Here is a 14,633-nt window from a genome sequence, read left to right as displayed (position 1 = left end):
ATTAATCCAAATTAAGATCACTCGAGATATAATTTAAATTTGTCATAAAAATATATCGAATCTACATTTGAAATCCAAACTCAACCACATTATATTCAGTTTGGGTAAGGTTAACTCTACTTATATGTAGTAATAGGTGATATATTCTTTGTTCTATAAGTAACATTCTTTTAGTTAATTATACACTAAAAAAAACAAATTAGTAAATTAAAAATAATAATAATTTTACAAAATTTAATTTTATTATTATTTATTTAGAAACAATGTAATATAACATCTTGAAAGAATATTATTAAGATATAAATGAAAAAAGATAATAAATAATATATTAAAAATAAAATAACATAATTTAAGATTTATTTTTTCTTCTCCCATAGTACCTATATTAAAAATAAATAAATTTATGAAGTATCAAAGAATTGAGCGGCCATGTTTGCAAACAGATGGATTCATTTGGCATTTTAGGGCCCTTAAACGAAGAAACTGATCACCGTGGCCAGGTCGTAAAGTGTTAATCCAATCCCAACCCAAGAGAGGCGGTTTTCGTTCCCAAAATAAATTGGTGCCAACTGTCAACTTCCTTGCTTACCTTACACAAGACGTGGCAATTTCCTCTGCTTTCAGCGTCACACTCACCGTTGCTACTCGTCGATTCAATTTCAAACCAATGACTTACTGCTCACAGCTATGCATTTTTTCAAACAGTTTCCGTTCATCCTTTTCCCATGCTTTCCACTGAACTTGTTAGCTCCATATATCAATGACGAGGAATGCCTTCGCGGCTCTCTACCGTCACCGCGCCGCCACTCCTAACTCCGCATGTACTGTTTCTCTCAATTTCCTTGTTTATTTTCTCCGATCACTCTACACGTACAATTGAATGGCGGTTAGGTTATTGTTACTGTTATTGTAGTGAGGGTTTTTTTTCTTGCAGGCTTACATCACGAGAGTCTCACTGAAATTATCTTACGCAAATGCGTGCCACTGGATTGCCGTTTTTGTTCTCGCTTATTGCAACGAAATTCGTGAGTCGATTAACATGAAATCGAATTTTGGTCCGTTTTTTTTTTGTTATGATCTTCATTTCTTTTTTCGTCGTGGATGCTGGTGCAGATATTCAACTGGTTTCACGAGCGTGCATGGCGAAACGCCCTCTGCTGAGTATGCCAGGATGAGGAGGGAATCCCTGGAAAGTAAATTCGGGCATGCTCTCGGAACTTATAGCTCTAAGAGTTTCAATCCTATCTACCGATTTGGCCCCTTTTTGGCTTTGTACAGGGCATCCATTATTTCATTTCATGTATTCAGGCTAATGATATGGCAATTATTCGTTCAAGACATGAAAGAACGTGCAGTTAAGGTAACATATTATCTTTTGTCAATGCTTTTCATGCACCGTTGAAGATTCACTTAGGAAATGAGCACGCGTTACTTTCGGTTTGGGGTAATAAGTTAATCCGCTTAATTTGTTATGCATTTGATCAAGAATTAATCACTGGAGAAAAAATTTCGGTAAGTTGCCTTGATAGTGGAGAGGATTAAATTCCGTTAACCGGTTGAACAAGAACTCAAGGCAGCTTCCTTACCGAACACATTTTAGAAGCTGGGAAAAGAAAAGAAAGTGAAATGGAGCCTTAGGAACAAAATAGAGGCAGAGACAATACTGCAGCCACTTTTGTCAATTAACTCAACTTGCTACGCAAGTTCTGGTTGTGCTGTGGTTTAATTATGTTGAATGTCTCAATCATAAATGTATTTTTCATCGATCATTTTGTAATTTCCTTTGTTGTGAGGCAAATCCGTAAATGCCTTTGTTTTTTAAGATGATATAGTTATACTTGGAAAGTCAAAAGAGGAAATAAATGGGAAGTTATAGACGTGGAGACAAATTTTGGAAGCTAATGACTTTTGTTTTAGTAGAAGTAAGATGGAGCATGTGGAATCATTGGAATGTAAGTTTAGCTGGAGGCTTATCGATCCTGGCTTAGAGGTTAAACTTGGAGACCATAAGTTACCACAAGTTAAAATTTAATATCTTATGACTGAGAAACATTGTGATGTTAACCGTTGGATTCAAGTAGTGTGGATAAGATGGAGGGGGGGGGGGTGCATCATGTATTATTTATGACAAAAAAAAAGTTTAAAGATTTTTTTTATCACACAATGATAAGACTTGCAATGATGTATGGAATTGAGTGTTGGACAAGAAAAAGGTAACGAGAGAATAACTTGGTGTATAAAAGTGAGAATGTTGTGTTGTATGAGTAGACATACTTGACTAGGATCAGGAATGAGGGTATTAGAGAGTTAGGGTGGTACCTTTTGTAGAAAAAATGGTAGAGTCTTGCCTTAAGTGGTTTGGATATGTATGGAGAAGATATGTAGAAGCCCCACAAAGGGAGTGGTTTAGATGGAGGTATCCCTATCTTTGGAGTTTAGTGGGTAGAGAGAGACCTTGCTTAAGGGAATTGAGACCTTGCTTAAAGGAATCGAGTTCATTACCACTCGGTTGTACAAGAAAAACGTAACAAGAGAATGGCTCGGTGTATAAAAGTGAGAGTGTTGTGTTGTATGAGTAGACATACTTGACTAGGATCAGGAATGAGGGTATTAGAGAGTTAGAGTGGTACCTTTTGTAGAAAAAATGTTAGAATCTTGTCTCAAGTTGTTTAGATATGTATGGAGAAGATATGTAGAAGCCCCACAAAGGGAGTGATTTAGATGGAGGGTAGCCCTATCTCTGGAGTTTAGTGGGTAGAGAGAGACCTTGCTTAAGGGAATTGAGTCTAGTAGCACTCAATCCAACGACTTGTTCGTTGTTGCATGTCTGTTTAGTTGCATGTCTTTTTATTTGATAATTTAATGTAGATAATTGGTCAGTTTGAGATAACAGAATTTTTTTTTATCATTAATTGTCCTGACCTTTTGTTCCTTTGGCACCTGATGCAGTTCATTGAAAACAAAGAACATCAATTTGACTGTTATGCAGTTTTTTAAATGAAAATTGTTGTCATGTGTCAGCTTCATTCTGATGAATGGGTTTGCAATATACCAGAAGTCTCTTTATTCATTTTGTTCGTAATGTGCTTTTAAATGTCAACCGTGTATTTAAGCATTATAAGAAATACCAAACCACTTAAGTTTCTTCCATTAACAGTTCTTCCAGCAGTAGAGTGTGGATTTATTATTATTTTTATGTTTGAGAAAACTGACTTGAATGCACAGTCATGTCTATGCAATTTTTTTGCAGTTTCGTGAAACACTAATACGCTTGGGTCCTTTCTACATTAAGGCAAGTTTTTGTAACAGGTTATTTCCTATTGGTTTCTGGTTTCATCATCTGTTTATTCTGTGTTACTTTTTATATACATGTGTGTGTCTGTTCTATGCTGAGGTTAGTTTAAGATATGTACTTTACTTATGTTAGCATTATTTTCTCTTTCTCATATGAACTTCCGCTCTCACTCTAAAATAAAATATTTTCTGGTATCTAATGCTAAATAACTTGGTGACTGTTTTAAGGGCTTTTGATACATTTCCTGGATCGTAATCTTTATTTTTCCCATTATTTGTTTTAATTGGAGATGTATTGTTTACCTTTATCCACTTTTACCTTTACTGTTGAAATGCAATCTAATTCTTATGATCTTATTCTAGGTAATTTATGTTTTGTGTTATGAAATTTTATTTTATTTTTCTATTTTTAGGTTTCATCTTTTCTTTTGTAAAAGCACTTGAATATAGAGATGTTTTCCTATTTGTTTTTCCTTCTTTCTTGCATCATCATTATGATGTTAAATGGAGCAATAGTTGATATGTATGATATATTAAATGTATCTGTGCAGTTCTTATATTTGACTTAATCCATTCATGGTTACAGCTTGGGCAGGCATTGAGCACCCGGCCTGACATATTACCAACAGTATATTGCCAAGAACTTGCCAAGTTACAGGTATACTGACGTCTTCTATTATACTTCACAGCATGTAATCAAATACTGCAGGTGCATCGATTGACTATTGCTATGCTTTTCTTCTGTCAACTTGTACTGATAAAGCCTTATAATTTTGTCATTCATGCTAGGATCAAATACCTCCATTTCCAACTGATGTTGCAATCAGATCTATTGAGAACCAGTTGGGTGTTCCTATTAGTGAAGTTTTTAATGACATCAGCCCAATGCCTATTGCAGCAGCATCCTTAGGGCAAGTGTATAAAGGTCTGTTGCCAACACAAATAGCTTAGATTTTATTCTAATTTGAATATTTAATATTTGTTTGACTTCTTGTTCATAAATTTGGAATTTTAGAACAATATTTACATGTTTGAGGAAGATTGAAGTGTTTACTTTTGTTGCTTCAAGTGTTGCAGCTCACCTGCACTCTGGAGAGCTGGTAGCTGTGAAAGTACAGAGGCCTGGTATGTCACTTTCATTGACCCTTGATGCTTTGTTATTCCATATGATTGGGGGCCAATTGAAACGGTTTGCCAAAGCTCGCAAAGATCTTTTGGTTGCAGTAAATGAAATGGTAAGTTCCTTTCTACAGAGCACTAAGATCTTATCTGCTTTGTATGACCTATTTTTCACCCGACATTGTCATAAATATACATTTTACTTGTGTGCGAATGACCATTATACCAGCTGACTATAATGGAACTGTTATATTTCAGTTTACATTACAACTCCTTTATGTGTGATAGTCATTGTATATTAATGCAACAGGTAAGGCACATGTTTGATGAAATTGATTATGTCCTTGAGGGCAAAAATGCTGAGCGCTTTGCTTCAATCTACTGTTTGTCTGCAAGTAAGTTCAACATGTACACCAAAAAGGATAGTTGCTATTTTCTTTGATGATAAAATTTTGGCATGACCATAATTCAACCGTGTTTTTAATCCCAAATTCAAATTTTAGATAATGCTCAATGCTTTAGTTTGATGATGTTAAGAGAGAGAAAATGAGAGACATGATGGATACCTCATACTGTGTTATTACACAGCAATGCATATATTTATATCAAGGGTCACAGATACAAGGATAATTAAGCATAATTACATGAATATACTGTTACTTTAGTTAACATACAGTTCTTCCCTATTTATATTATTACCATAATTACATTATTTCTAACACCCCCATCAAATTGCTTGCTAGATATATAAGTATAGCTTTTTCGATATAGGGAGGGATTTCATCGATATAATCAGTTTTGTCAAGCTTACCTTTATATTTTTTCTCCTTCTTTAAAGCCCCTGAAAAGGTAATTCTAGAGATGGAGAAACTGCAGAGGAGGTTTTTATGGAATGGAATTGATGATTCAGATAGAATCTGCTGGATTAAATGGAATACAATTTGTTTGCCCAAATCTTAAGGTGGCCTTGGGATCAAGAATTTGGAATTGTTTAACTTGAGTTTGTCAGCCAAACGGAGGTGGCGTTTTTTGACAGACTATAATGCAATTTGGCATAAACTGTTATGTTTCAGATATGAGAATTTTCACTCAACTTCTGGTGGAACTAGCAATCCTCCGACTTCATCATTATGGTGGCGTGATGTGTGGCTAATTGATGCTAATAGTGGTTGGTTTGTTAATTCGGTGGTACGAAGTGGGAAACGACAGTGTACTTTATTCTGGAATGATAGATGGTTAGGAGATATTTCTTTGAAAGATCTCTTTCCTTGGTTGTATCAAATCTCTCTCAATCAGAGTGGTTTGATTTCTGATATGGGCCAATGGATTCCTAGTGGTTGGCAATGGACTTTGATGTGGAGGCGAAATTTATTTAGCTGGGAGGATGAGTTGGTGGATAACTTGAGAACAATGCTGTCAAACTTTGTTTTGGATCAATAAGTAGTGGACTCATGGAAATGGTCTGGTGGCGGCGAATGATTTTTTGCTGTGGCAGCTGCATATAATATCTTGTGCTCTGAACATGTTAACTCAATGTAGCTGGAAAACCTGTTTAAGCATTTTTGGGAAAGTGTTGCACACTTGTACCATCCAGTGTATTAGCTTTTCTTGGAAACTTCTCCATGCTAGGCTGCCAACCAAAGTTGCATTAATTCAAACTTCTCCAGTGAGTTGGCTGAACATATTTTTCTACCATGCCAATTTTCTAATCAGTTATGGTTTAGCTTATATAAGTGCTTGGCTTTTGATAGTGTTCAACAATCAACATAACCATCTCCATCAACACTATATTCAGCATGGTTGGATTTTTTAGAGGAAAGCATTTGTGGCGCTTTTGTCATGTTTTTTGGCATGCCAAATGTTGGAGCTTGTGGCTTCTTAGAAACAATGTCATTTTTAATCATACAGTTTCTGATGCAGAGGGTGTCTTGTGGCAGATAAAATGCTTCATCGACTTGGTTTTGATAAAGGAGTCTTTTTTCTAGTGGCATTTTATTTGCTATTTGGTACAATCACCCTTTGGAATGCTTAAGAAATTCCTAATTATTGTTGGGTCTTTTTTTTTAAGCCTTGCTAGCATAGATGTACTGTAATCTGTTAACCTTTGCTTTGAAGTCACATTTTGTGGCTTTATTAATAAGAGATCTATCTTTGCCTTAAAAAACTATTCCAAGGATCTCTCAATGACTTGGTGAAAACATCTGCCACTTGATCATTTGAATTGACAAAGCCAATGGTGATGTCTCCAGATAAAATCCTCTCTAATAAAATAATCTATCTGAACATGTTTGGTTAACTATTGAAATATTGGATTTGAAGCTATATGTATGCAAGGCTGCCTGATTATCACAAATAAGTGTTATCTGTGTAAATTCCCCAAATCTCAGCTCTTTGAACAGTTGTTTGAACTAAAAAAGTTTACAAGTGGCCAAGACATGGCTGAAAACTCTACTTTTGCACTTGATTTTACAACATTTTTTTTTCTTCAGCAAATCATATTATGCCACCAATAGAGAATTGGAGTTGGAGTTTCTATCAGTGGGAGACCTTTTCCTTTGTCCTTTGTCTTCATATGGGAGGCCCTTTCCTGAAGCTATTCTAATATATTTCAAGCTGTGAATTACTACATGCCAATGTCCTTCACATCAAGAGTTAAGAAATTTATGCCACACTGATTGTGAAGTAGATGTTTGAATGAGTAATAGTCGGATAAGTCAATATTCCAAACAATCTTTTGTAAAGTGGCTCCCCCCTAATATGTAGAAGTTTGATATTAGGATCTATAAGAGCATTAACAGGCTTAGCACATGTCAATATTGTTTCGTCTAGGATGTCATTGCATACTTCTTTTAAGAAATCTCAATATCATTGTTGGATTGTGTCATTGTCACCTCTATCCTCAAGAAGTATCGAAAGTCTACCAAGATTTTTCATTTGAAAGTGGTGTTTCTTTATTTGTGTGATGGGGTGGTGATCACTTGATGTAATAACGATTTTGTCTACATGCAAACAATTAGCTCAGTGTGTCATACCAAACTACTAACACGATGCTACATCTGTCAAAAAATGCCCTTGGGGACTATTTAAGACCATACAATGATTTTTGGAGATGACATACTATTCTTGAAGATTCCCTTTGGGCCACAATTCCTAAAGCATATACTCCTCTTTCATGAAATCACCATGGAGGGACGATAAGTGTGTCAACCCTAAACCCTAAACCCTAAACCATAAAAGTTATGACATTCTTACAAAGTCTTTTAAAATCCATTAAAATCCACAAGATTTTTTTATGCCAAAATTGTCTTTCGAAATCCCAATTCAATACACCCCCTTGAGACTATGAACAAAACATGTAGAGCAAAGATTCAAGGAGATAAGGAGTGAAGATATTGACGAGGGAACAAAATTGAGCAAGGTACTTGGTTGTTAAGAACAAAGGAAGGTATAAAATCACCTTATAAGTTATCATGAAGTTGCAGAGTTTGAGTGGTTTCAGTAGGGTATCTATTGTTGTGTTTAGCAATCACATTTTGTTGAGGGATGAGATATGAACAGAATATGTTTGATGAGGAATGCAATTTGAAGCCATAAACTGTTGAAACAGTTGAGATAATTATTCGCCAAACAATGTAAAGTGTGAGTGGGGACCACTAAAATGAATTATTTCATGGTAAACAGATTCAAAAATAAACTAGAGAGTAGAGACTAAGAGTTTGAATGAAAAATACTCTGGTGTGTGTCACACACCTCCAGAGCTGATAATTCTTCCTCAAGTGAGAAGGCAGTGTGTGCACTCTCAAGATATAAGTATTTGTATCTCTTAACAACTTGATTGAATTATGCTTAGCATGCAATTTGGGTTGGTGACTCTTTTCTGGAGGTAGTAATGAAGTGCACAACAAATATGCAGGTGGGATTAAAGACAAAAGAACAAAATCCGTAAAAGCTCCAAAAATATATTGGGACTACACATGCTCCACTGTGCTGACTATGGAGTGGATAGATGGAATTAAGCTTACAGATGAAACTGGCTTGATTAAAGCTTCTTTGAACAGAAGGGAACTCATTGACCAGGTATAAAGTACAAAAGTTTTGTTGTTCACAAACTTCGACTGTTTACATATATGATATATCTCTTTTAGGCCATTGTGCGTCTGTCTATGTCCATTTTTTTTGTACTTAGTATGCTAAGCCTTTCAATTGATGCCCCTTGCCTCTTCCTTATGGCTTTATAGGGATTATACTGCTCTTTGAGGCAAATGCTTGAGGTTGGTTACTTCCATGCCGATCCTCATCCAGGAAACCTTGTTGCGATAAATGATGGATCACTAGCATATTTCGACTTTGGAATGATGGGGGATATTCCTAGGCATTACCGGATTGGACTTATTCAAATGGTGAGAAATATCTAAATATTACTTGTTTTAATGGATGTAACTTAAATTTCCTACTATGACTAGTTATAATCTCCACTACATTTTATGGTGATGTCTTTATTCAAAAAAATATGTGAGATGTGCAAATTACATCGAAGATGTTAAACTGATAAAAACTAAATTCTGGATATTATTCATCAAAAGGAATGAACTCAACTCCTTATACCAAAGGGAAGATACTATGATAAATCAGAAAAATGACAGCCAAAACAGAGAAAACAGCGGAAAAGAAAACTAGAAAAAAGCTGAAAGAAAATGATGAACACCGATAGTGGTCGCTCCTCCCCTGTCACCACCTTTAGCACCTCAATTCTAAGATACCCCTTCGTGTTCCAGCCCCTTCCAGTTCCATATATGATTTTCCTCATCATTATACTTATGATTCTGCAACTCTCTCCCCCAGTTTCCTCTTGGCAGCTGCCCAATCTGTTGAGCATTTTCCTTTCAGAACTGATTCCTCCACCCCATTTCATTAAATCTCGAATGTTTATTTTCCCCCTCTTCTCTCATACACCAACAGGCCTTTGCTTTCGTGGTTGTTTCTGAGGTTTCTTTCCTCTCTTTTTATTAAGTGGCATCAACGATATAATTGCCATTTGACTTGTAATTTCTCTCTTCATATGATGTATTTCACTTATATTTTAGGGTTTACATCTAATATGTGTGCTTTATGTCAACTTGGTATTGGTCTTCCCATTTGTGGTGATGTCGGAGAAGAGTCAAAAGGATGTATTACATTTTGACTTCTTTTGTTTACAAACCACTTACCCATGATTTCTCATAAGATCTGACTTAAATCCGGAAACATTTTTTTTTTCTGAATCTAAAGTATTTAAATATTTATTACAAGAAAATGTGTTGCATGTTCATGGGAACTTTTTTTTATGATGCTAATATAGATGATATCCTGAAATATAAGAAATCATTTCATTCATCGGATTCAGACATCTGATATATCTATTTCTGATGTATGAAATTTTCCTGTACATGCATTGCCACTGTGTGTGTGTGTCTCTCTCTCTCTCTCTCTCTCTATATATATATATATATATACATTCTTTTAAAGTTTTTCCTCTTCATTATATTACACTTTCTTCTGGAGATACATAGTTTCCTTTATTGGCTGTGCTTATTACTTTATTACAAGTTTTTCTCTCTTTCAGATTGTGCATTTTGTTAATCGTGATTCTCTGAGCTTGGCAAATGACTTTCTTTCTTTGGGATTTATCCCTGAGGGTGTTGATATACATTCAGTGTCTGATGCTCTGCAAGCATCATTTGCTGATCGGACCGGTGAATCTCAAGATTTCCAGGTTTGTTTTGCGTTTTATACTACTTCTAAGGATCAACTTTTGCTGTGTAATAGCCATAATGGGCGTTGATCATATATTTTGGTCATCAACCTTTAGGAAAGACTAATTCCCACCATTTAAGCATTTTTTAGGAAAAAAAGTTGTACATTTGGGACAACAGCTGAAATTTGTAAAGTTTTTTTTTCCTTTAAATTTGAAACTTATGATTATTTTCCAACAGTTTTTTTCTCTCCTAAAGCTCATTTACTATAACTGATTTTTTGTTGTATTCAAACATAATTAAATTTCTCAAAATTGCTTTTTTACGGACTTATTTAATTAAAATTCATTTAACAATAATCAATTATTGAAATAATATAATTTTCATAGTTTTCTCAAAGACACTAGTATCCCAGAGTGAGTTTTGAGCATTTTCAAATATGTCAATTAGGGGAAAAGGGTGACTATAGAGGGAAAAGCTGGGCAGTGCACAATTTATGCACCATTTTGGTGCTTATTGTCAGATAGGAATGCCTGAATTTTCAAGGATAAATCTTTGGTGCAACCTGTGCTTTTGGATTTTGTTGTCTCTTATCCTCTTTACATCGTTTTCTGGTTTGTTTTATTTTATTTTTTGTTTTGATGCTGGGCTTCAAAGCTTCAAGTTATTTCCTAAGATAATTTCATAGATCTATTTTTTGCTAATGTCCTCCGTAACAATGTCTATGTTTTTTAATACCTATCTGAAGCACAATTACAGGGTATAATGGCACTTCGTATTTCAAAGTTTAATCTTGTTTTGGACTCTTTTTTTTCAGGGAATTATGAACCAGCTATATGATGTCATGTATGAATTTAACTTCTCCCTCCCACCAGACTATGCTCTTGTGATTAGAGCATTGGGATCACTAGAAGGCACAGCTAAAGCTCTGGATCCTGATTTTAAAGTCATTGAGAGTGCATATCCTTTTGTCATTGGAAGACTTATAGCTGACCCAAGCCCTGATATGAGAAGAATTTTGAGGGAACTTCTCATTCGTAACAATGGATCTATAAGGTGGAACCGGCTAGAACGCCTGGTATGAACTATCTTGGCTTTTCTACTCAGCCATACGATATAATTGTGATGTGAATATGTTAATTCTAGTATTGCTTGAAATAAGCTGGCAAGTTATTCGCAAGTCACAAGGTTAACCAATATGTTTCATTTGGATCATAACTTCTCCAAATAAACGGAATTGCTATTTAACATTGAAATAAATTTGTAGACTATATTTGTGCACACTTGCTCTTGAAAGTTTGGAGCCCTATATCACTGTATAAATCGATTTACAGTTGCTTCCTTGGGCTTATTACATTATTAGTTTAAAAATGCTAGCTACAGACTTTCCAGTTTCCAGTATCCTCTTTATGAATGGGTGAAATAAAAATGGAACCCATTAAACAGGGAGTGGAACCAACTAAATAAGGAGTGAGACACAAATCATTTAATTCATACCATTTGTGTTAAATCCAATAATGGAGTATGTTATTAGCATTTTTCTATTAGTTTATAGGCGGAATTATATCATTTTTCCTTTGAAATAAATGTGTACATTTGAGTTCAAAAGCCTGATCCTTTTGAGTAAATTTTTTTAGCATTGAAAATGCAGATACTGTTCATTTCTGCCCTCAAATTTTAATACTCTAGTGGATAAAATTATTATGCAACTTTGGACTGTATGTAATATATGGATGTCATTCTTGTTTCAGGTAGCTGCAATATCTGAACAAGCTTCCGATATAACTGGAGACCCTCGTTCTGAAAAGTTTTCGAGTTCTTCTGTTTGGAAATTATTTGATATGGATGCTGTTGTTGATTCCACTGAAGATCTTCTGTTATTCATATTATCAGATAAGGGTATTAGAGTGCGTCTTTTCCTTCTTCGAGATATAGTAGAAGCAGCTAATGTGTTTCTGCATGATGAAGTGATTGACTGCGCATTAAATGAAGATCCTCAAGGCCAGAGGACATTACTATTTGAGGTATTTTCTTTTGTTAAATTATTCTACATTGGTGTGCACGTCTCTAGGAATTAAGTAGTTTCTATGCTCCTCATTTTCCATCGATGTTAGCAGGTAGCATCCTTCAGTTCAGTCATCTAGTTGGACAACAAAACCCATCTATTTTCATTTAATAGGAGAAATTGAAATAACTAAAATATCGAATAATTTGTGTTGCTGAGTAAAGGAAGATGGGTGTTTTGTCTTGCCCATGAACCGGGAAGGTTCATCTAGATAAAAGTGAGGAGGTTGCCCTTCCCCATATATCTTTATGTATTCATGACCGTGAAGTGCTTGCATTTACTTACCCCACTATGGTGAAGTGTGTGGATCATGCTGACCCGGATAGTTTGATGGCAACATGGGAAGAGGTGGTGGTAATACTGTAAAGGGTATGGATGTGGCAGAAGTTAGGTGGTGGAATGGCGTAGACAGTGACATCGGTGAGATAGTGGTGTAATATATTGTTTGGAGAAAGGTGTTCTCAATGGATGGGCTTGAAAAGGGTGAGAGCATGAAAGTAGCATTTATTTGAGCCTTACACCCTCAGTTCCCACCCATCACCTCTTGTTTGAGGGGGAAGGGAGTTCTTTGTTTGGTTTAAAAGTTTGGAAGGGAGGGAAGGAGAAACAAGGAGCCAAAATTTCTTTCTCATTTTTTTTGTCTTCCCTCCAAAATTTCGAGGGGACTGGGGAGTCGGAGCCTCGGAGGCTAGGAAAGGGACTCGAAGTTTGTTGACTAAATATTATTGACTTCGGAGAGAGTTGTTTTGGTGGAAGAAAAAGCTTTTGGTTTGTGTAGTAAAATTATTGGAGTTTGTGATTAAAAATTATCTCGAGTATTTAAAGGTCGTTAGTATGTAGTATTCTTGTGAATAATGCAATGGTATACTGAATACCTAAAACTAGTGCCAAATAGCCTAGATATCTGAGTTTTCAGTCTTGTACGTTGCAGGAGCGTGCTATCCTCGGTAGAATTGGAAAGGGCTTTGAATACCTTTGTGGGGTGGTGAAGTTGGCGCCATGGGAGTGGACAACTATGCTTATTCGGATGGCAGGGAAGCCCGAGTTTCATAACTTTGCTTTAGACATTATTTCAGCTTTAGCTTTGCATTCTAGCCACAAATTACAGGTAGCATTTTGGCTCTATTTGTCCAAACTTCTTCACAAATGGAGGTAGAAATATAGATATCGACATTCGTGAATTAGAAATGTTTTCTCTACATATTCTAGGCATGGAGATTCCATTTTTTTTACATACATATACTCGTTAATCTTTATTCATGCTTTCCAAATTTTACATCTCAGATTTTTTTAACGGACCATGAAGATAAGTTGATGTAATTTTACGTTGACCACACTTTTTTTTTTTTTTAATAAATTTTTTATTTATCAAACTGGTGCGAAAATTTGGTTATTTTAATTGGTGGCACGCTACGATTACCACATTCATTATTACTCTAAAAATGATGTATTTGATAAATTCTTTGCAATTTTAATAATATAAAAATATTTTTTTTTTGTTAAATGAAGTGATATTGCCATGGCGTCGAAATCCAATTATACATTATATTTTTAAATTAAACTGGTCATTAAATTAGTGAAGATGGAGATTTATGGCTTAAACTGGTTTAATCTGATCGAGGATGAATTGCGATAAGTTGATATTGTTATCTATTATATGATATGTTTTGTCAGAATAATATAAAATAAAATAAGCTGGATAAAATTATGAATTAATATAAAAAGTTGTGAATTCTATATGATAAATAATAATAATACTAGAAGTTAAATTAATAAATAACTATAAATCAATTGAATATTCTTAATGAAAATTGTATACACCAAAGAATATACTAAAGAATTCGTATTAATACAAACTAGAAAATTTGGAGCAGTAAGATTGTGATTCAATATCCAAAATACACATTGAATCTTAGGAGAGCTACTTCTTCAATTTTGTTGAATTTATACTACTAATAAAAATAATTACTTCATTTGGTGTTTACTTTTATTTTTCCTATTTTATTTGTAATAATTACACACAATTTTTAATAGCTATATAAATTATTACGAAATATTTATTATTTTCTCTTTCTTTTTTAACAAAGTCACAGTGCCTTTTTCCGATCAGTAAAAGATAAAGAAATAAGACCCAGTTCAATTATTAAAGCATTGCTTTTTCTTTTGTTCTTACCTTACCTGCTATTGTATAGTTCGATTTTAAGGGTTGTCTAGATCGATTAGTTGATGACCATGTTATTGACATTTTTTTTTCTCTTATCCTTAATCGCAGAAATATCTATTTTATCCTTCTCTTTACATCCTTTTTCTCCTAGTCTTCCGGCATCTTCTCACTCCCACTTCCTTATTCCATCTTATTTTCTTAAAAAATATATTCACATTCTCTTATATTTTTTTCATCTTTTTTTACAAGAAATGTTCTT

General features: G+C 34.6%; 1 protein-coding gene across 2 annotated transcripts; it reads left to right on the top strand.

Annotated features, from left to right (window-relative positions):
• Positions 1-422: 422 nt before the first annotated feature.
• On the top strand, positions 423-13,546 carry LOC109817089 (Protein kinase superfamily protein). Of its 2 annotated transcripts, none has more exons than XM_029275167.2 (14): positions 423-821; positions 935-1,025; positions 1,114-1,360; positions 3,251-3,292; positions 3,881-3,952; positions 4,084-4,219; positions 4,372-4,529; positions 4,724-4,808; positions 8,327-8,490; positions 8,652-8,813; positions 10,016-10,165; positions 10,963-11,223; positions 11,897-12,169; positions 13,127-13,546. In XM_029275167.2, exons 1-14 carry the CDS (start codon positions 761-763, stop codon positions 13,364-13,366), a joined length of 2,142 nt encoding a protein of 713 aa, XP_029131000.1. In that variant the 5' UTR covers positions 423-760; the 3' UTR covers positions 13,367-13,546. The 2 variants fall into 2 exon arrangements, with proteins under 2 accessions (XP_029131000.1, XP_020237871.1); XM_020382282.3 differs by having other exon boundaries at positions 425-821; positions 13,142-13,442.
• Positions 13,547-14,633: the final 1,087 nt, after the last annotated feature.

This window comes from Cajanus cajan, chromosome 6, assembly GCF_000230855.2.
Source record: "Cajanus cajan strain Asha chromosome 6, NIPB_CcT2T_4, whole genome shotgun sequence".
NCBI classification, from domain to species: Eukaryota; Viridiplantae; Streptophyta; class Magnoliopsida; order Fabales; family Fabaceae; genus Cajanus; species Cajanus cajan.
This window is presented reverse-complemented; position numbering and strand designations above follow the sequence as displayed.

What these genes read in the sequence shown, in the direction of transcription:
- LOC109817089 (XM_029275167.2), top strand. Translation starts at nt 761, where the DNA reads ATGACGAGGAATGCCTTCGCGGCTCTCTACCGTCACCGCGCCGCCACT. An exon ending in CGCTTATTGCAACGAAATTC is followed by an intron (nt 1,026 to 1,113) that starts GTGAGTCGATTA and finishes ATGCTGGTGCAG; the next exon opens with ATATTCAACTGGTTTCACGA. An exon ending in AGAGGACATTACTATTTGAG is followed by an intron (nt 12,170 to 13,126) that starts GTATTTTCTTTT and finishes CTGAGTTTTCAG; the next exon opens with TCTTGTACGTTGCAGGAGCG.